This window comes from Bacillus rossius, chromosome 6, assembly GCF_032445375.1.
Source record: "Bacillus rossius redtenbacheri isolate Brsri chromosome 6, Brsri_v3, whole genome shotgun sequence".
Lineage (NCBI taxonomy): Eukaryota > Metazoa > Arthropoda > Insecta > Phasmatodea > Bacillidae > Bacillus > Bacillus rossius.
The window spans coordinates 54,246,811-54,271,064 of record NC_086334.1 but is presented as its reverse complement, the minus strand read 5'-3'; the positions used below and the strand labels follow the sequence as shown (position 1 = coordinate 54,271,064).

General features: G+C 35.5%; 1 protein-coding gene across 1 annotated transcript in view; it reads left to right on the top strand.

The window, feature by feature from the left end:
* LOC134533444 (glycine receptor subunit alpha-2-like) overlaps nucleotides 1-6,571 on the top strand; it is a 110,022-nt gene extending 103,451 nt beyond the window's left edge. The window contains exon 9 of the mRNA XM_063370966.1: nucleotides 6,404-6,571. Within this exon, the coding sequence (XP_063227036.1) occupies nucleotides 6,404-6,571 (168 nt within the window). The remainder of the gene's footprint in view (nucleotides 1-6,403) is intronic.
* The last annotated feature ends 17,683 nt before the right edge of the window (nucleotides 6,572-24,254 follow it).

Sequence of the window (24,254 nt, the reverse complement as noted above, 5' to 3'; positions counted from 1 at the left end):
TCACATATGGTAGTGTTTATGAGACAGTTGTTTTTAATTGTAGCTATTTAAGATTATTTGCCTGTCAATCTCTTTTTATATGAAACGTACACTTGTAATTACAAATTGACATATTTGTAAATTTTGACATAATTGTCGCATATGTCACGCCTGTCGAGTTTTATGAAATAGGGCCCAGGAGCTACCACCTGCTAGTGGTCATTGATACCATCTTGTTTTCGTCTGATGGAGGACGCCATCTTGTGTGTACTCATCTTACCATCATGCTAGTTTTATTCTAACCCGATACAGTGCAGTAATCATTTATTACTGAGGTGCCCACCATCTTGGAAAATTCGTAATAACTAACACATAAATTCGGAAAAAATTCCAAAAGTCTCCGAAAAAATCAATTATTAATTTACAAATTGAATCGATGGATTCGTGTCCACGGTTCGATTCTTGACCAGTGACAGTTGTAACTAATTATTAAATAAATTTTAGATTCTGTTTTCCATTACCTTTCGCGGAGTTTATTGTCCATTCACTCCTAAATTCACCTAAAAAATCACCCATTCAAGTAATGATTGATTCGATACTTGGTTCAATGTATGGTCGAAGATAAAAATAAATTTAAATACCAGATAAGTGTAAGGTTCGAGAAATAAAACACTGCAAGTTCTTTTACAAACATAATATTTATTACATCATTTCTATTCTACTACAGGATCACTTGCGAAAGCCAGCAATCTTATTAACATTTAATCCTGCATAGGCGTGAAATGACTAATTCTTAACTCCAATCGGTTTATACTAGACAGAGACCAACCAGAACCTTTACTAACATAGTTCTCCTCTTCGTGACAGAGTTTCTGGATACCGTTTTTAACAGTTTGCTTCACATCGTCAGAACTGTAAATTACTGCAGCCGATGTCTTGAATGCACATTTCTTCAATTTGTCATCTAACGGATATGGCTTTCCATATATACAATCCAGCCACAAGTTATATTTTAATGGTCCGTTTGTTGCTACATCATCAGTAAGCTGATTGATTATGTCCTGTCTGATATCATCGAGAAAAGTACAAATGTCCTTCGACTCACCGAACGTATTTAAATAATAGTAGTCTTTCAACGTTCCACGAAATGCTGACTGCACCAAGTAGAAGCCATTATCATTCACCTGTAGAGCACCGACCACAGTCTTAGGTTTAGTTCCATGTCCAGATACCATAGCAATCGGTTGCTGCGCATCTGTTTTTTTGCCTGTACGCTCACGAGCCTTCAACATAAACCGAGGAGTTGAAATTTCTGCAGGTAGTTCTGCAGTAGGCGCACGGACTTTACCTTTACATTTTTTCACATGTCGTCGCAAATTATCAATTCGAGTAAACCATTCATGACACTCATCACAGCGAAACTTCATGCGAGAAGGATTCTTCATGCATTTGCTCCGCTCATGTCTTTGTGCATCATGGGAAAATGCGAACGACGTATCACAGTAGCTGCAAGGATACCGTGGTGATGAAGACGAACCCATCAGACCTGATCCAGATGTCGATGTTACTACGATTTTACTATCTCCAGGCATACTCTTATGAACATCAATGCATCGTTGTTGCACCGAAACCTTTACTTTCTGCCGCACAGCAGGACCTTTGCATGACTTCATTTGCGTTTTCATATTATCTTTTCTAGCAAACTGCTTATGACATTTCTCACAACCAATCATTTTACGATAAAGGTTCTTAGCACATTCGCTCTTCTCGTGTCGTCGAGCATTGCTGTTGTTTGAGAAAATCTTGTCGCAGTAACAGCACCGATGTTCGTTAGTTGTCAAATCAGCATCCATTGAAGTCACCATCGAGGTCGAATCGCCGTTCGTCGTGGTTTCCTGCACAGCCAGCTCTGTAGTCATTAAGCTCTCTTCTGCTGGTGGTACCACGACTGATGAGGTCTCCTCCAATGTTGTCGTTCTCGTTGCCAACGGGATCTGCACCTTCTTCGTCGTCGTTGACGTCAAGGTTCCCGTAGACGATGGTACAACGTCCATCATGTTCGTCGTTAAAGTCGGTAAAGATGCCATCAAGTTCGCAAGATCAAGTAATTACGCGACTTATGCACCAGATGAATCAAATTAGGTGGTCCTTGCAACGTCGTCGTCAGTAACAAACTGAGCGGTCAGATGTCTAGGACTTGCTTATATACATGCACCGGATGGAATAATACACTAGTCAAATCAAGATCAATTTACTATAATACTAGAGTCAAATCATCATTAAAAATAGAAGCACCATCAAAAAGGCGGCACATTTTGGACGCGCCGTCAATAAAAAGGAAGCACATTCTACAAAACGAAAGCTCATTTAACGAAAAGGAGGTACATTCACACTTACATTAAACTCGATAGGATGCGATCGTCAGTGTTAAGCTAGGATATAATGTCTCCATCAGTCTATGAATCCACCAGTTAGTAGTTCCATAAGTAATTGGCATCAACAGTCTTTTGGCTCCAATATTCATTGTCTCCAATATTCGTAGGCTCCAATATTCGTTGGCTCCAATATTCGTTGACTACAATTTTCGTAGGCTCCAATATTCATTGTCTCCAATATTCGTTTGCTACAATTTTCGTAGGCTCCAATATTCATTGGCTCCAATATTCGTTGTCTCCAATATTCGTTGTCTCCAATATTCATTGGCTCCAATTTTCGTTTGCTCCAATATTCGTTGACTCCAATATTCGTTGGCTCCAATAATCATTGGCTCCAATATTCACGGGCTTCAATATCAATTGGCTCCAATTGCTCCAAATGCTCCAACAGGCTCCAAAAGGCTCCATCAGTCTTTTGGCTCCAATTTTCATTGGCTACAATATTCATTAACTCCAATATTCATTGACTCCAATATTTATTGGCTCCAATATTCATTGGCTCCAATTTTCATTGGCTCCAATATTCATTAACTCCAATATTCATTGACTCCAATATTTATTGGCTCCAATATTCATTGGCTCCAATTTTCATTGGCTCCAATATTCATTGACTCCAATATTTATTGGCTCCAATATTCATTGGCTCCAATAGTCATTGGCTCCAATATTCATTAACTCCAATAGTCATTGGCTCCAATATTCATTAACTCCAATATTCATTGACTACAATATTTATTGGCTCCAATATTCATTGGCTCCAATAGTCATTGGCTCCAATAGACATTGGCTACAATAGACATTGACTCCAATAGTCATTGGCTTCAATATTCATTGGCTCCGACAGTATTTTGACTCCAAATGTCATTGGTTTCTAAAGTCATAGGCTCCAGCTGCTTTTTGTCTCATCAGCGCCAAATATATTTGGCTAGAATGCTACGAGTCTAAGAGACTATGAGCCGCAAGACTACAAGTCTAAAAGGATCTAGCTGGTTACGAGTTATACATGCCTGCGAGGCTACAGAGCTACGAAGCTTCTAGAACTCAAGTTTAAGTGACCGCGAGGATACAGGACTACAAGTCTGCATGAGTACTTGACTACGAAGCTACTCATCTACAAGGCTCCAATTTGTCGCATCTGTCTTCGTCGGAATTTTCTCTTTTGATCCATCTGCTCCAACAGCATTATGTTATAAGAATTACAAGGCTACTTGATTACGTAGCATCAAGTCTACAAGGCTCCATTGCATCATTACTACGAGACTACAAGCCACGAGGTTACGAGACTATGCAATTGCAAGTCTTAAAGGTTACGTGATCGCGAGGCTATAGGACTACGAAGCTTCCAGAACGCATGGTCACGAGACTGCATGACTAATTGGCCGCGTGGCTTCAAGGTCAATGTCAAATTTCAATGTCAAGGTCAAATTTCAAGGTCAAGGTCAAATTTCAAGGTCAAGGTCAAATTTCAAGGTCAAGATCAAAGTTCAAGGTCAAGGTCAAAGTTCAAGGTCAACAGTTGAGGACAAAGGTATGGTGACCAGATAATTATATCAACATGGTATCAGCACACTCTAGCGGACGAAAACAGGTTGGTGGTCTCCAGCGGATGAAGACAATATGGCGGACATGACGTCATACCGGCTGATGATATACCTGGTTATTGGTGGAGGTAGGTCAGTCTGAAGGTGGCTTCTGTGGAGGAAGGATCTGATGATTTTTTATTTTTTGCCCTCACCAGTTTCGAACCGAGGACAGGAGCGGATCAAATCAATATGTAAATTAATGAGTGATTTATTTAATTAATTTTGGAACTTTTCCCGAATTTCTAGCTAAATAATTACGGATTTTCAAGATGGCGTCCAAATTTCAAGATGGCGGGTGTCACAGTAATAAATTATTACTGCACTCTAGCAGATAAGAACTAAACTAACATGTCGTCAGCGCACTCTAGCGGGTGAAAACAAGATGGTGGTCTCCAGCAACGAAGACAAGATGGCGGCCGTCACGAAAAAGTGCAACGGTGGTTTTAAGGATTTTTTATTATTTAATTCGATTAGTTAATTTTTTAATGATTTTTAAATTTTTCCCGAATCTCTAGCATTAAAATTACAGATTTTCAATATGGTGGATCCAAAATGGCCGTCGGGGTCAAGGTCAAGGTCAAAGGTCGAGGTCACATCCTGATAGAGGCTTAACTGAGGCTTGAGTTAAGGATGCTTAAGCCTCTTTCAGGACATTTCTAGCTGCTGGGATTTTTACGGAATAAAACGGGAATTTTTTTCTTAAAATGGGAATTTTTGAGTCATTTTGAGTCCATTTTGAGGAATTTTGAGGAATTTTTGAGTCCAAGATGGCCGCCGTGACGTCACAATCCAAGATGGCTGACCGACAATCACAATCCGCACAATCCACAGCCAGACGCCAGGCGCAGGACATACATTCGTATACTACTTATGAAAAGTGTTTACACTTATTTGGATCGTTGTATTTCAGTTTATATTACTTACTTAACCCACTTTTACTTTGATCGTAGTCTTTCTGTTACTTTTAATTGCGTGAAACGATCTTTTACGTATTTGGATTGTAGGTTTTCAGTTTCTAAAACTTCGGTGAAACTCTGTTAGTTTTATATGGATCGTAGGTTTTCCATTCATAATACCTACATGAAATACTGTTACACATATTTGTATTGTGGGCTTTCAGTTTCTAATACTTGCGTGAAACACATTTACACCTATTTCAATCGTACGCTTTCAGATTCGTATACTTTGTATTTTGTATGCATCACTATTTGTGTATTATTGTGTATTATACAAAAGTTTTTAGTATAGATGATGCTGTAAAAATTTTATTTTATGATTCAATTTTTTTATTTTATGGCAAAGTTATAATTATTAGTCCCAGATTGATTTATTTTATGGATTTCATATGTCGAAATTATCAAACCGTGTAGTAATATCTAAGAGAATCTCATATATATATAAATCTTAATAAGTAGCTCCTGATATCAAATATTAGTTTTGAAAGTTAAGGTTCTGTAATTCATTCAGTTGTCTTATTTGTAAATTCACTACATAACACTTTTTTTTTTAATTATTTCATACACTTTGCTTAAAGTGTTTTGTAAATCTATTAATAAAATATTGTGCATTATATGTGCGCTTAATATACCATGTTTCTAATATATATATTATGTTAAGGTAGGGTTTTAATTTTATATACACTATATTAATTCATAACCTTTTTTTAAATCAAGTATTACAAATTTGTAAATATTTTTGTAAAACAAATATGTAAATAGATTTGGCTGGTATATTGAGATGTGTGTGAATATGTGCATAGGGTTACTATGAAATACGAGCGGTAACCACAGCATTAAATGAAGATTAAATCAAGATCAATGTGTAAAGCAAGTCCCTTGAGTATTTTCAAGTAGCCTAACTGCACCAGGTGTTTCATGTATAAAAATTATTCTGAAACCACGCGTTTTAATCATTTTCACTCTCCAAAAAATACTATTTTAAAACTAAATACGGTAACATAACTACTTATCCGCCCTCAGCGTGTTTTTAAATACTTCTCTGAAACAGATACTACTCTGATATCTTGTAGTTTTCAAATCGCGAGTTTTTTTTTTCTGAACTCTGAACACCGTAGTGTGACCAGGTAGGCGGGGCACTTAAAAAGTGATGGATGGCTCGTTGGTAATAAGAAAAAATTACCAACTTGTAAAATGTTTTATAAAAAAAAATTATAAATGACTTCATTTGATTCTTTTTCCACCAAGGAGATCCGATTCAATTACTAATCTGGTCGAACCTGGATTTTGTTCGCACACGGGAAAAACATTCGACCTTATGGCAAAATTGTAACCACGCATCGTATCCAATGATATCTATGTTGATGAGACTATAAGACGAATGCGAGTTGAAGGTTTTATAGTGGAGCGCGGGTTGAAACTGAACCATATGTCCTGGGTTTCCCCGCAGAGGAAGAGCGTGGCGGAGCTCCCGGCGACGACGCCGCCGGCCACAGACTGCCCCGGCCCGCAGAATAACAAGAAGATGGCGCGGCGGATCGACGAGATGTGCCGGCTGTTCTTCCCGCTGGCGTTCGCCTTCTTCAACGCGGTGTACTGGTCCTACTACCTGGCGTAACCTGGCCCTCCGCAGGGAGCGGGCCGCTCGAGCCGACCCGAGAGGGACCAGAGGCGCCCGAGTAGACCCGAGACCAGCCGGAGGCACCCGAGCCGACCCGAGACCAGCCGGAGGCGCCCGAACCGTACCGAGATGGGCCGAAGACGTCCGAGCCGACCCGAGACCGGCCGGAGGCGGCCGAGCCGACCCGAGACCTGCCGGAAGCGGCCGAGCCGACCCGAAACCAGCCGGAGATGCACGAAGGAGCTCGTTCGGGGACCTCCATCCACATGGACTAGCCGCGCTGGAGGAATGTTCCAGACGCGCGGGCCCTGAAATTCCTACGACATGTGTGTCCAGTATAACTGTCGACAACATTATGTGTCACTTTTTTAAGTTTAAAAAACACTCGATCATTGAAGAGATTATTAAATCTCGCAGCACTTTGTACGTCCACCTTACATGTCGTGTGTGTTAATTTTTCGGGACTAGCAATTTAAAATTACAATCTGGCACATAATGGTTTAAATTTTTAACAATAAACCCCGTATTTTGAATACCAATTATAAACACACATGTGTAATTTCTTACACCATCTAGTTTTCTACTGTCGCATAGGACATTCGGGATCCAAAATGTATAAAATAAGAGAATCAGTCTGCATCTAAATTAATCTATGGTTAATGACACCTCGACTTCACAATCATATAGATTCTTTAAGCGGGAGGGTATTTCAAAGGTATACGACCCCAAAGCAGTTTTTTCTTAGCTAGGTTGCAGGCTGTAAGTGGTACACCACTGTCTTAAACTTTTGACACGAAGTCGTACTGCCGTAGATTTTTCGCTCTTCAAAGTAAGAGCTTTGTATAAGCACGTCGTGATTTAATTCTTGATCATCTCATTTTAAAATTCAGTAATAACGATAATGTGATGTAGGAATTGTTGTGCTGGTTTGTAAAGAAAAATTGTAAGTACTTATATCATGAAATAGTTACGGTTTTGAAATTTGCCACAGGATTGATCATACAGGATTGTTCAAAACAAATACATTTGCCCAATTTAAATGGCTTAGGTTAACATTAATGATGTATTGTGTTTGCTTTTTTACGTGATGGTATTACGAATCGCCTTGGTTGTGGGTCAGACAAAATGATAGCAATTACGTGCATTATTTCTACACACAAACAATCTGAATGCTTTTCACTTGTGATTTATATATTTTTTTGCCCCAAAAAGTGTATTCCTAGAAAAACACAGGCCATACGTCTAGTTTGACACTTTATAAATATTAGTTTTATTTTCAAACTGCTTCAAAATCAAATGGTAAACATTGCAACATACGTTTTTTAACAAACGAAGTTAATTCATAACAGTCGGTCAGTAGATGATGATTAGTTTATTGGTAAAATAACTTTGTAAGAGAAGATTCAGATACAAACTGAAAGTTTTTTTAATACGACTTAATCAATCATGAGAATATATATGAACAATTCTTCAATAGTTAGAAATCAACAGCATGCCATGCGATAAATTTGCAGCCTTTCACATATGCTACGACAACTACATGTATACAACACATACATGACTATTTAACTTAAATTTTTAATATCATGAAGTAAGCTTAAAACGTTATAACCACCTGTAATTTCGTTTTTAAATAGTTACGTACTTCCAAGATCTCATGGTTGGTGAGTGGCACGCCGATTCAGAATGATGAGAGTTGGAGGCTAGTTTCTTGCAAGCCTATTGTTGGCTGTGGATGCTCATATGTAGTGATATATGTGATGAACTAACCAAACCAGTTCGCAACGAACCAAAATAACTGAGTTTTTATAGTAATTATTTAGAGACCCGTTTACATTTCATGATAGGCTGAATTTCAAACTATTTTACATTTGGCTTTCTTTGTTTGGCCCACCGTGTGTGTGTATCGACTGTTCCAGTAAGTAACACACGAAAAAGATAAGTTTTGAAAGACGGGGAACCAAGTTTAGACTTCTACCTTGTGGGCAGCCAATTAGCAGAGGTCACTACTAGTGTGTGTAAAGGACTGTGGATTCTATCATGAATAAGGACGTCAAACCAGAGGTAGCAGCGGGGTAATTGTAACCGCATTTATCTGTGAAGGAGGAAAGAGACTAGATTTCGTAACAGCGCCCTTTCCTTCAAAACGCATTGTATGAAATTTTGCTTAGTACTTATATATTTAGCACGTAAAGTTCACTCTATGCTGCACATGTTTTGTGTATTTCGATTGTCGATAACTTATTTTTTTAAATTTTTTTTTAACATAAGCAGTTGTAAATTTTGAATAACTATTTAGAAGTATATAAACATTTATAATCCATTTTAACTTTAATGCTTTTATTTGACACCACAGTTTAAATATCTGTTTTATTGGCTCCAAAAAAATTAATGGCCAAATTTCAGTGTTACTTGACTGTCTTAACGTGGGACTTTAAAACTGGCATTCTAAATGTAACAGATCGTATTCCGTTATAACGAGTAAAATTATAAGTAAAATAAAACGTTTCATCTATGTTATTACTGGTTTTTCGTTGAATATTCTGTGTAATTTTTTATCCCGTCGTTCAAAATACATATTACTGTCAGAGATGCAAATTACCTAGTATACTCGTACAATAATCTTTCAGATAAAATAGCATATTCATGGCTTGACCACCAAAAAAAAATGCATTCTTTGGTTTTTATAAGAATATAAACACTAATGGCTTATCCTGGAAGTAAGTCTATTTAGTCTGCGAACGATCCTAACAATTAATCCAAACTACCAACTTAAAAATATGTAAAAATTTAAACTATTAAAACTTTAAAAGAAGCAAAAGATAAAATTTTAAATTACTTTACTCTTTTTATAAATCATTCTTCTTTGTGTTTGTTAAGTGTGAATTTTCAGAAAATATTCTGTTCTGTGAAATTATAGATAGCAAAGGTTAATTAATATTGAGAATTTAAGATATAATGAAATCCTATACTAATAATAATCAGCTTATATTCCTTAATAATTCGTCAGAAGTTTTATCACTTTACTAAAAACACTTCTGCGAACACTTTCGTATTGTATATAGCGTCTTTTCATGGTAAAAATATGTATGTAGCCATTATTTAATAAATTTAAGTGCCTTATTTTTAATTAAAATAATGTAATTTGGCTATTATTTATTACTTTTACGTATCTTCATTTTTAAATACATTTTTGCTATTAGTTTGTTGATATTTTTATCTCAGTTTTTTTTTATGTTACTTTCGAATTTATAGCCATAAATATTTTTTTTGTTAAGGGGATTGGTGCAGGACAAAAAACAGTCATTCGTCAGAATTTGTTGGAAATGAGCTTAAGTGTTTCATAAATGCTTGTTTATTACTACTGTATGGCCAGCCAGCACGTATATAAGCTAGCGGGTGAGATTTGGCAAGTTAGTGGCGAGAGAGCTTCTGTGAGGGGAGGTTGTCGAATGTTGCAGCTCTGAGGCCTGCCATCTAGCGGGAATCTTTCGAAGGTCTTCCACAATATCGCCTTTCTCTCTTTCTCTCTCTCTCTCTCTCTCTCTCTCTCTCTCTCCAACACGGACACCCAACCAGCTCTTATCTTCGCTTCCCATCTCGCCCTATCCTTCATTCTCGGATCAGGTAGCCGCCCTTCCCCGCGTAGACTTTCATGTTACTCCAGGAAACCACGACAACCTGTGAAAAATTTGTCCAAAGCTGAATTTTTGTACTGTGGTAGAGTTGACTATGCTTAATAACATACCGAAAGTTTACCGCTGTAGACCTTGTGCGTTATCACCGAAAATTTGCATTTAAGTCCTAGGTGACAGCAACTTGCATCAGTCCATTAAAATGCTACCCATTTATACAGTTTTTAATTTAGACTGTCCATAAACTTACCAAAATAATCTAGAAACTTTAATACACCCATTAATGTTAGAAAAAATTTAAATTTTTAATATATATGATATAAAGAGATTAATTCACGACATATTTTTTTTTTATCTTTGCCACCCAGATAAAAATACGATTTACACCGATTTGAAGAGCCCAATGCGAAAAAATGTCTAAATAAATGTTTTTAATTATACTTTTAGCTTTAATATAGTATATTTATAAAGAGTCTAGCATAATTAGTTGCCTCATTAAAGCTGCCCGAGCGTTGCAGTGTACTGCGGCCGTACTGATCTTTCACGGCCGGCGGGCTTTGAAACACGCTGCGTACTGCGACACTCAATAAACTTGGTCTTATTTATGGATTACTTAAAATATATTTAATGCATATGATAGGGTGTATTCATGTTACATCTATTGAGATATACATATTATTTTTTTATATATGAATCATTTTTGATACAATAAAATTAACAATAAACAATTTCTGCTTGGAACTTGTAAATCAAAATTCTAGAGGACCGCTGGTTTTATATATGTGTGTTCGTATTTTGTTACAAAAATTTTATTATTAAAAATTATTTTAATACCAAAAAATATAATTATTTTTTATTTCTAATACATTATATTATTTTAGATCAGAACTGTGCAAAATTTTAATGTAGCCTATATTATAAAATATATATATATATATATTTAATTGTATGAAATTATTTTACTATATAACAATTGAAGAAAACGATACACCGTTAATGTGCTTAATGAGTTTTGTCACTTTTATAACATAATTCGGATGATAATATTATTTTTTTCCAGAAAATAAATAATACATAAGTTGTGTTGTAAAATGTATTGATAGAATTACATATTTAGTAATTTTTTTTCTAAGTTAATTCATTGGAGTGCTGCGCCTAGCTTACTTCGTTGAATTGCTAGTGGCAAAGAGCGGTGGTGGATGTTTTTGCAAGAGTTTGACCGTATTTTATGACCCCAGCTGTGAGAGGGTGTTCGTCCCAGAAATCCTAACGGTCAAGGAAAATAGCCTTTCTCTGTAGTCACGTACGGGTCTGCTACTCGCGCAATATCGTCAGTTTATCACAACTTTCCGGGAAGTTCTATTGTTGTTATTTATTTATAATTTAGAAATTAAAGAGTCGATCATACTAACATTTTTATTTATGCAAATTGCATCCTGGAAGATTTTTATCTACGTTTGCAGCAAAAATCACTTGCAGTTAGGAAACTTTTATTCTTTCAGAGTAAAATTCAGTCTGGAATTACCATACATTAAAAACCTTAGTTTTCTGGAGCAAAAAACGTCCCAGCACGAGCGACTTTAACACTGCTGCACACACACTACGCAGCTTGAAATACATCAGTGGTCAGACTATTGTACCAGACACTCAAAATATACACATTTAAACCTTAAAAAAAAAAAAAAAAAAAAAAACACAGACAATATTTATGAAGTGATTTTGACGTTACGCTCAACATATTTATGTAACATGTAGTCAAATTTCTATAAAAAATATATTTTTTTTCTTACCTTTTATGATTAAAATTACCAATTTAATAATAGGACGTTTTAACTTTGAGGTGTTTATCACAGTTACCATGTAGGACATTATTTTATATTACTTTGGTGCCATAATGAGAACCGACTTAAAAAAGTATTAAAGTTATTAAATTTACGAAACATTTTTGTGGATCATTGTAGAAATTATCATTAAGGACTCAACTGCTCATTTATTGGTGTGATCACAAAGTTTCATCGGTAAACTTCTGACGTGTTACTAAGAAATGATCATTCTACTACTGTACAAAATTTTTCCTTTGGGATAATTTTCCATGTATTAAAAATGTTTGTTTCTTAACAGCGAAATTCGTCTCGATCCGAACCTACTTCGACAACCTCGCAGTAGTATACACTACGCGGCTCGGATCGCTTTAGTAGTCAGACTAATTGTATGAGACACTTAAAAAATATACCAATTGAAAGATGAATAAATATGCAACAACGATTACTTTAAGCGATTTCCACGTTGGGCTCTTTAAGTTTATGTAAGATGTATTTATATTTCCTTAAAATTGAATGAAAGTGAATTCGTTAACTTTAATGATTTAAAAGGTCTATTTTATAGAAACATGTTAAACTTTGTGCTTTTTATCACTATCCTCAGATAGGGCAATGTTTCTAGATTATTTTGGGTTCCATACTGAGGTCTACTCCATAAACTGCATTTGCAATATCCATTATTGTGGATCGTTGCAAAAAAATTTAATTTTGGACTTAACTACTCGTTTTCGGTGTGACACACAAGGTTTGCGGCAGTACTTACACTTTTGACGTGTTACTAATAAATGTTCATTCTACTACTGTACAAATTTCGGCTTTGGGATAATTTTCTATGTATTAAAAACCTTTGTTTCTTCACAGCGAAATTCGTCCCGACCCGAGCCTACTTCTGCAACCTCGCAGTAGTATACACTACGCGGCTCGGATCGCTTTAGTGGTCAGATACATTGTACCAGGCTCTCAACAAATAAACTAATTTAAAATTTAAGAACTAAATCGTGATCGTAAATTGGCCGCCATGGTGATTTGCGAATTTATGGAGAAATAAAAGCAGTTAAAATCTTATGTAGTTTCCAAGAGACATTATTACATCACCAATCATCTTAAGTAACAGGTTTACAAAATTTCAACATATTCATTAACTAGTCAGTTTTTTTTCAAATGTGTTAGTATTAACAATCTGGACCATATCTAGTCGGTGAGGTCTGTATTGTTACAGACTATCTGTATTCCGGTATTTGGATTTTGAAGCTACTTAATGATTCGCTTTCAATGTCTATTAAAATATACCTAATGCTAATTGCAGAAATATTTCTACTCGATTTCAAAATTATAATTCCTGAACATTTGTAGCGGACACATTTCAATGTAACACTCACTGATTTTCGAGTTGTGTTGAGGTTTCGCATGCCACTTCGTGTACACGAGATGGCCCCTGCTCTGGTAACAATGAGTAGGGACACCTGTATTTCGCGAATACATTTCGTGTCAAGGTATTTCACAAAATACTGTAGCTTTTTATAAGAGGAAAGGCAAATTGTGAGGGTGCAGCAGTACTGTGACCACATTCTCATTGGCCTCGTCAAGAGCGGGACGACACCTCTCACCGCTCTCAGCCAATAACCACAGGAGAAAAGCTACAGCATTTTGTGAAAAACCTTGACACGAAATGTATTCTCGAAATACAGGTGTCCCTAACAATGAATCATCACAACCGGTGCCGTCTGTACGAGCGTCTTCACAAGTTATCCTGAAATATGTTCTTAAATATTAATTCAAGTGAATTCTTAAAATCCTACACACCTTATCTTAAGTGTCGTAAATGAATCGTTATATTTTGTAAATCCATATAATATAGGAGCCACCATGGCGCGAAGCGATGGACGCGATACGAATAATATTTTTTTTTACCAACCACTACATCAGTAAATATTTGTGGTTTCCATTCGCTATGAATTCAAGCATGTAACATTTGAACTGCTTCTTCAATTCGGCCACAGTTAAATGGGAGGCTCTGAATCCCTGAAAACTCCTTAACAAAATCAACGATGAATCACAGGCATTATAACAAACAGTTGTCACAAGTCAAGTAGCCAATGAGCAGGTGACATTTTTCGAGTCCGTAGAGGATTGACTATCGTACAGGTCATTGGCAACACGCCCTTACGCGCATGGTTAATACCCGCATGAGTAGAGCAGAGGTGCCACCTCCCCCCCCCCCCCCCCCAAACACTATGACTCACCCCCCCCCCCTAAACTAATTATGCCCCCCCCCCCGAATTTTTTTATGCCATTTTCTAAATGATTTACAATTATTTTATAATATTATACTTTTTTAGTATTATATTTTATCACATTTTGCATTAATTAAAACTGATTTTCTAATAATAATTTTGGTAATATCAGGTAATATTTCCATCCTGAACCGACAGATGCCAAACTGCTTTTGTTGAGGAAAGTGCGGGGTTGCCAATTTGATTTACAAGACCCCTTTCATTTATCAAAGCACCAGAATCGTATTTTCACATTAGAAGCTATAATTATGTAAATAATATATACATTTTTCTCGTCTTTTAACCACCCCCCCCCCCCCTGAAATTTTAATGACGCAGTCTGCGTCGTTACCCCCCCCTTGTGGGCACCCCTGAGTAGAGTGTAAAGGCGTAAGCATGATACACATCTGGTCCTCATCTAACCGCGCACACTTAGAGTTAACTCAGGATAGGGTGAAAAATGTTTACTAATTTTGCAGTCCTAACAGTCACCAACGAAACGCCAGCAAAATAAATAAATAAGGCCACGAATATTGTTCGTGAATGAAGGCGAAGCTGATACTTTGGAAACGTTACCAGCATATATTAAATAATCTTTAACTATTATTTACGTAGCTTACTTCTTAAAACTGCATTCATGTAAACTGATTTTGTGTGAGACTATGTTGAGTGTTTTCTGCTACACTTATTTTTCTGAAAAAAAGTATATTGTGGCTTAATAAACTTGTTAACATTGATGCCTGTCATAAAAAAAATTCAAACGTAATCATACGGATACATGTTGAGTATAGTTTATGAATGGTTCACGCATTGCTGGAAAAAAAAAAGCATGTTTACAATTTTACACATCTTTATGTTGTCGCATCGCGTCCATCGCGTTGTACATACGCAACTCTGAAAAATAAATGTATGGTAAAAAAGCTATAATAAAATAATCTCTTATCTTTCTTTATTCTTTTTTCTAAGCGCTCTAATGGCTTTCGATAGTTTTGTTCTTTTGTGTACTATGCTTGGTGGAGGTTTCTTCGGCATTTTATTCCTGAATAAATCTCACGCTTACAACAAAAAACATCTAGCTAAATCACTGTGTTAAATAATAACAGAGAATAACCATTCAATTATACGCCGAGCTAGACCAAACACGTTCTCTTATCTACTGAAAATGAGTACGTTGACCTTCATATCAGTTTCGCGCGAAATCCCGTCTCCCCTTCGTAAACAGCAGACAGCTGAGGCAGGGTGGGAACGAGAGAAAACACTGGCTGCAAACAGTTCGGGAAACTGTCGCAAGGTGTCACTACTGTCCAGCGCGCTCCATAATTTCTCGTATCCGAGCTTGCACGCTGCTCAAACTTCTACAGCTACGTTTTTACTTTAGGTCCGACTGCAATAAGCTAAAGACTAAAATAAAGTCAATCATTCAGCCGACAGATATATTGGCGTTTGAATTACAAATGAAAACGCGAATGTTATTAAATTCGCAAATGAATATCACGCAATTTCGTAGCAGCTCATTTATTAAAATTCAAATTGTAAATACGTTAAATTAATAATGATTACAGATAAAATAATGGTCACAGTCATATCTCCCGTGTCTGAAAATTTATCTGCGAAAGTTTTACCACTGAATTCTTTATAGTTTATTAATAAAGCTTGAATTTAAAAAAATTCCCGAAAATCAGCAATAACTTAATTAAAATAAAAAAATTAAAAAAATAATTTTACACCAGAATGGTTCAAATCTTCTCTAGTAGCTGAATCATTAACAAATATATTGTTTTTTTTAATACGATGCTGGTGCACCAATCCCCTTAAGGCTGTCAGTAATAATTGCATAATTCACTCGTCTTTTAGAAAATTCACTGTTTCATTATCACTATGATTATTTTACGACGCTTGTGTGGAGTTGCATCCAATAATATGCCACCTTAGAGAAAAATTTTAATTTGGGTAATGATTTTAAATGCTTCACTTAAAACGAGTAGACCACCCATGATGAAACATTGTGTTGCAAATGTGCACTATACCATAGCAAAATAATACATAAGACATAGTCAGCTGAATTTTGAAGTTTTTATGAAAAATTTACTGCAAAAAAAAAAGGAAAAGAATTTACGTTTAATATATTATATTGTTTATGTATGCTTGTGTGTTTAAGTTCGTCTGTGCATGGCTGTATTTTAATTATCATTAAGTAACATTTGCTTAATAGCCCTTAGAAGTCACTTTATGCATTAGTAATAATATTTAGCGAAAACAGTTTTGAATGTATTATAGTTGAAGATGTTTACATGAGAGCGTTTTAATGGATAATGGGATATTCTTTTGATTGTACCAATTTATTGTAGCACGCTTAATTACTCTACCAAACTATTTTCTTATATGTTAAAATTTTAATATAAAAATGTATTTTTAATTGAGCAAGAAAATTGCGCATTAATGAGTATTAATGAAAGAAGGCAACTTTGTTTGGAAAAAAACGTGAAAATAAATAGCTAACTGGTGTTAAAATTGTACTATGTAGCATACACATATATCAAAATTATAAAGTAGTGGTTTGAAATTTAAATAACGTATTCAGCCACTCCTAGCACGCATTTCTGAAATCAGTGCTAAACACGGAGTCTAGTTAAGTTATGTTATGTCTCGAAAACAAAAAGCTTTAAGTTTCTTAAAAGGTATTTTTAATAAATTAACATTAATTCATTCAACTTAAGCAAAACTTTGTTTGATCAATTTAACTATTTACCGTTCCTTCTATATTTAAATTCCCGATAAAAAAAACCTTTTGAATTACTTTGTAATAATATAAATATATATATAGATAAACTTATTATTTGGGTGTTTTAATCGGTTTCTAAATATTTTAAAATTTACACTGGTCCCACTGTCATTTTTTGCTCTTAATTAGCTTTGATTTTGTCAACTAATAAGTTTTTTTTTTTTCGAAATACTCTAATGATTAAAATCAAAATAGGTTTTGCTGTTTCAACTAAATAAATTGTTACTTAAGATAACGTATGATACCTGTGAAATTATTTATGTACATATCTTCTATAATTTTTTAAGTATTACTTTGTAACCATTTTTAATAAGTATTACTTAGTAACAAAGATATTTGTTCTAAGTTATCAAATTAAGAATAAGAAATTTTGAGTTTTTTTATTAAAACATTTGTTTTACTTAACGCACCGAACCATCTGGGTCATAATTTACTAATCAATTGAAAATATTGAAAGCGAACACTTAATTAGAACTTGAATTAGAAATCTGAAATAGTTACTTTCAGTTTAAATGTTTAATAATTCATTTATGTAAAACTAAAAGAAAAACTGACAGTGTAATTATCACCAAAAAAATACCATCACCCAAATTAATAGAAAGCATGTGAAAATGGTGTGCGTTTGCAGAGAAAATGTATTTTAAGGTAATAATTAATTTGCAAAAAGAGCCGTGAATGTAAATGTTCATGTAGGGTTCATTGGAGAAAAAGTTATCAAAGCGTAATATTTCGTGATATTAGTGAGGTAATTTTCAATTGTAAAATATGGCAATTTTTTTACGGAAACATCAACTTATGCTGTCTATTTAGAAGAATCTGTGTTGATATTGGCACTGGTGAAGCAAAAAAAAAACTATTTAATGGAGAACTTTTACGAAACCTAAATGTGTTTCAAAATTTTAATGAATATTTAATAATTAAATTGTTTGTTATTTGTAAAACTTACTACGTATTGCGTGTTGAAAATTACTACTACATATATTTCATAAAAAATGTTTGTAAATTTGGGGTATTAAGATATATATATATATTTCGCAGAAAATTACGTGTATATTATAAAATAAAATAAGCTAGTTTTAATGTACAGAGTATTAATCATGTATGATCAATTTATTGATATTTTCCATGTTATTAATTACTTCATATTAATAAATAGCAATAGCAAATCTTTTTCATGATTATTTCTGTAGTGATTGATTAGAGTTTATAACAAGTGTCACAATATTGTAATCGATTGTAATAAATTATTGTACAGCAACTTAACAATAAAGTTCACTACTTATAAATTATTATAATTTATTAATTATTGATACCTTATTTAATAATACGTTTAGAAAAATTACATGGATATAATTTATTATACCTAGGATTTTATTCTGTGAAAAAATTAAAAACATCCTACAAAAATAAATCGATTTTAAAAACGTCATATGTTTATGGAATTGTATATAAGTTTCCGATACATAAAAATTCTACTCATTCCATTGTGTGTACTTTTCGACCACAACTGCAAATGCTAGATTCGTATAAAATAAAAGTTTACTACTACGTTTTATATATATGTAATAATTTTTAACCCCATTAATAAACAGCGTAAATGGAGTAGTTAAATAACTATCTAAAATTTAAAGTAGTATATAAATGGCCCTTCACAGACTGGTACCGGTGCGTGATGTAGGTGGCGGTGTCCGCCATCCTATATTGTGATGTCACGATGGCCATCTTGGATGACCTTGACCTTTTACATTGACCTTCTAAATTTTTAAAAGATTTATTTTAAATTGGCCATAAATCGCTTAAATTTGCCAAACTTTTCAGTTTTTAGGAGAGAGAAAAATTTCACCAAAAATATAAAATAAATTTGAAAATTTGAAAATTCCACTTTCAAGGGGAGGAAATCGTAAAAAAATTAAAACACTCGAAATCCAAAATACCTCAAGAGACTTTTTGCTTTTGAAAAAACGAAAATTCTTCAAAGAGGCATAAATTTCTCTGCAAGCCTCCAATAAATGAATAAATGGATGCCATAGCCACCATTTTTAATTGTGAATTCATCGTTGCCATTTTCGTGATGGCCGCCATATTTAAAATCTTTAATTATTATCGTCATAAATTAGAAAAATTTGTAAAATTAATAAAAAAATTAATTTTGAAAATTTTAATAAAAACGTTCCGCCAATTTAAATTATGACATGGCCGCCATCTTAAAAATACATAATTATTATCAAATAATTCTAAATAAATGTAATAAAAAATTATTTAAATACAATTTCAATAAAATATTAATTTAAAAACGCGCTTTTGATATGGAGTCCTCGTTCGAACTTGGTGAGAGCAAAAAAAATGGTGACAGAACCTTCCTCCACGGAAGTCATCGACAGACTGATCTCCCACCACTAATGCCAAGGTAGATATATCGCCAGCAAGTATGGCAGCACGTTCGTCATTTTGTTTTCGTCTTCTGGAGGCAGCAATCTTTATTTTCAGTACTTGCTACCAAGAGCGCTAGTGTCACATCACTACATAGTATAAAACAAAGTCGCTTCCCGCTGTCTGTCTGTCCCTATGTATGCTTAGATCTGTAAAACTAAGCAACGGATTTTGATGCGGTTTTTTTAATAGGTAGAGTGATTCAAGAGGGAGGTTTATATGTATAATACATGCATAATATAGTATATAAACATTGATAATTTTAGAGGTTTCTAATGTGATGTCGTAAATAAACACTTTGTTTTTTGCGCTTACATTGCAAACGCTGGCTGAACCCTACGAGATAGATCAAAATAATATGCTACAGTATTGTACACCTTAAAAAGGTCTACAAAAAAGTCTGCGATGGTATATGTCTATCTCTTAGGGATAACCGACAATAACCATTTTTTATCCTTTACTTTTTACGAAAAATAATGGCTTATTTACGAAGCGATTTTAAGCAAAACAGCATTAATCCTTATCCAATTAAATACCTTAAATACATTGTGCATTTAATATAGATCAATATGGCTCCGTGCAGCATGTAATTTAAATGAATATTTTCGAAGATATTACAGATTTAAAATGCAGGGACATAGCGGTTGCGGCGGTAGCGGCCGGGGGGCCAGCGGCGCGTGCCTATAAATAGCGCGTCTAATGACAAAAAAACTGTGAACGTTGTATACGAAGACATTCTGTAGTATATTTAGTATCAGCACTGCACCCGTGCGAAGCCGGGGCGGGTCACTAGTAGTATAAATGACATCTGCTGGAGGATGCCTATACCATATTGATTTATTTTTAACCGACAGAATGCCAAATGCCAGATCGGTTCCTGCCCTTGGTTAGATACTTGCTCGCTGAAAAAAAAAAATATATATTTTAGGCAAAAAAAATATTTATTTAGTAAACTATGGTGAAAAATCCTAAAAGAGGCATAAATTTCCCATTTACCACCCTACAATTGATTCTATTCGATCGATTTTAGTCGTTGGTTAGATCCTTACTCGATGCAAAAAATAGGCCTATATAATTTCAGGACAAAAATATTTATTTATCTTTATTTAACATTGAAGTGACAGTTTAAAGGGAAAAAAGCAATAAAATTACAAATAAAAAATTTATTACGTAAAATCTGCAAGTACAAACAAGGAAATTAGTAGCGTTTCTCAATTTCTACAGTCTTCTTAGAAGGCGAAGCAAATTCTTTGCATGCCTTGACATGTGTTTTCAGGTCAATTATACATACCAGTCGGCTAACCAGGCACGTCAGATAGGTTGGAGAGACACATATAGCAGGTTGGCAAGGCTCATCCAGTCGGTGGTCAGTCACATACAGTTGGTTGTCTAGGAACGCCAGATATTTGGGACAGACACATCTATCATGTTGGCCAAGCACAATTAGTAGATAAACCAGGCATGATCATGTGGTGGTCAGGCACATATAGTTAGTAGCCAAGATACCTTATTTTCGATACTTAGCATACATTTCAAACAGTTTATGTAAGATGTCAAACGTATAGGCTAGACGTCTCCAAACCACGAGGCCAACCATGACCTCACTACAGACTTGATGATGCACAATCAATTAAAAGAACAAACGTGCTCCAACTGCTCCAAAACTTAACAGCTACAAGTGATCCAAGGCTCCAATGCTCCAAAACTCCAAATGCTCCAATACTACAATTGCTACAAGTGCGCCAACAGCTCAAAATGGTCCAAAGCTCTAAATTCTCCAATTTCTCCAGTTTTCTAAGTGCTCCAACAGCTCCAAATGATCCAATGCTCCAAAGCTCCAATTGCTCCAACTGCTCCAAATGATCCAATGCTCCAAAGCTCCAATTGCTCCAACTGCTCCAAATGATCCAATGCTCCAAAGCTCCAATTGCTCCAACTGCTCCAAAACACCAAGGAAGTGTAATGAAGGCAAAATATTAAGACACATATAATTATAAAAAAAATGTAAAAATACTGATGCTAAAACTATTATCCCAGATCACGCAAATGATTTGAAATTTAAAACTAACGAAGAAAGTAGCATCTTCATGGCAAATTAAAAGATATTTACACCAAATTCTTGTCACCTCCATGAAATTGTGAAAAATAGAGAACGACCTGAAGTTGAAAAGATCGAAGACTGCAATGAAACATCTGAAGCTGACATGATCGAAGACTGCGATGACACATCTGAGGCTGACACGATCGAAGACTATGGTGACGTAACTGTAGCTCAACTGATCGAAGACTGTGATGAAACGCTGGGACTAAAACTTTGAAAACGATGGGTAAAAATAATTTATTCTGATCAAGCTTGTGATGATCACTGGGCCGATTACAAAAGTGACCTTGAGGCTGGTGTTAAAACGGAAGACTTCCGATTTTTTAAAAATATTTATAATAAACATGCAAGGAATATAGCAGCAGATGATATTGATTGCCCGACATGGGAAGATCCTAACATATTGGTGGATCGTCTGAAACGCTACTGCCTTCGCTTAGGGCAGGAAGTTATTCGCACATCAACGAAGTATCCACCATACTCAAAGAACTTAGGGAAGCTGCTACATACAATAATGACTTGTTTCACTTGCATGTGTATAAAATTTAAAAAATATATATTGGATTTCAAAAGTTATTGTTTTATTTCTCAATATCTGATTTCTAACTAAGACTGAGTGCTCTTAATACAATTTCTAACTTAAAGATGTAAAAATCATCACTAATGACTAACATAATTGAGAGTAATAATTAAGTCATTCCAGCAATCGGGGCAATATCGATCAAAATGAAAATGAAATAAGTTGGAGTCAAATGTATTTGGAGCACTTGGAGCAATTGGAGCATTGGAGGTACTTTCTTTTAAGTATTCCAGTCTCTTCCCGTACCTCAAATCGTCTTCTTCAAGATCTCAGTCTTCCTACTTCTATAATCTTGAAGTCTCTTCTATTTCCGTCTTCATTCTCGGTGATCATCTTTTTCTTCATCCAACAACCCCCTCCACGAGCATGTTAACGCTCTTCACAACGGAACACCTAATTAGGAAGTATATGTTATAATTAGAGACCTGTAAAATTCGCGGATTCATTTCGCGATAGGATAGAGTCCAAATACTTTTGACATTATTTTGCTTCAGTGATTGGGCCACAGTTTATCTGAAGGACTCTGGGCCAATGAAAAATCTTTAACAGAAGAATTAGCGAATCACGATCATTCCAGTCAGTAGTTGGAAATAGGGGGTTCAAGAACAGGCGGAGGATCGAGGATCCGGCGGCCATCTTGGATGACGTCATCTAATCCGTATGCTAATCCATGCTAATCCGTATGCTAATCTATGCTAATCTACTCTAATCCATGCCAATCTATGCTAATCCATGCCAATCTATGCTAATACATGCCAATCTATGCCAATCAGTATGCCAATCTATGCCAATTCGTATGCCAATCTATGCCAATTCGTATGCCAATCTATGCCAATTCGTATGCCAATCTATGCTAATCCATATGTTAATCCATGCTAATCCATATGCTAATCCATGCTAATCCATCCGCCATTTTATATTTCTAGAAATTTCCACCAACTTCGAATCGTGACGTCACCGTTGCACTTTTCGTCACGGCCGCCATCTTGGATTAGAATTTTTTTTTTCGAACTTTTGAAATTCGATGTAATCATCAGCCGCCATCTTGTTTCGTCTGCTGGTGGCCGCCATCTTGTTTTCGTCTGCTGGAGGCAGCCATCTTGTGACGTCATATAGTTCTGTTGGTCGCCACCAGATAGCAGCAGGGATTATTTTATTTTAACTAAAATATTTTCAGTGCCGAGGCTGGGATTCGATCCATGGGACGTGAAAACGTCCAGGATGTCGTGGTTACGAGGCGGACACCTTGACCACTAGACCACGAGACCAATTGGGATATGGTGGAATAAATAATCTATATATGCTACGTACTGACGGCAAGTTTATGATAAATGGGGGAGGAGGGTGTCTTTGCCTTCCCAAATGCATGAAATTCAAATTATTATTATACCATCGCCATCTTTAATTCCAGCACAGACTACCAGATGGCGCCAAATTCAAATATTAGGTAGGGAGTCGGCAGGCAGGTGTCGCATGCCGCCATCTTGGTTCTCAAGTTGGCTGGTAGATGTCGCTAGTATCGCGCGCCAAATTCAAAAATTAGTTGCCAGAGGCGCCGCCATCTTGGTTCTCAAGTTGGCTGGTAGATGTCGCTAGTATCGCGCGCCAAATTCAAAAATTAGTTGCCAGAGGCGCCGCCATCTTGGTTCTCAAGTTGGCTGGTAGATGGCGCCACCGTCGCCATATTTTAGTTCATACAATCGATACCAGATGACGCCACCATCGCCATCTTTAGTTCCTAGTGTTGCTACCAGAGTGTGCCACCATCGCCATCTTTAATTCTTAAAGTTACCGCCGGAGCGCGCCACCATCGCCATCTTTAATTCATAAAGTCGCTACCGGATGGCACCACTGTCGGCCATCTTTAATTCAAGGTATTGTCGCCGGATGGTGCCAAGTTTGAATTTAAAAACCTACAAGTGTTATGCAATGTGTAACCAGTCGAGATAAGTTTGGAACCTGTAGCCATATTATTATTAATATTATTTATTAATGTATGTTTATTAAATATGATAGAGTATTTATAAAATATTGGTGTTGTGTAGAGTCTCTCTCTCTT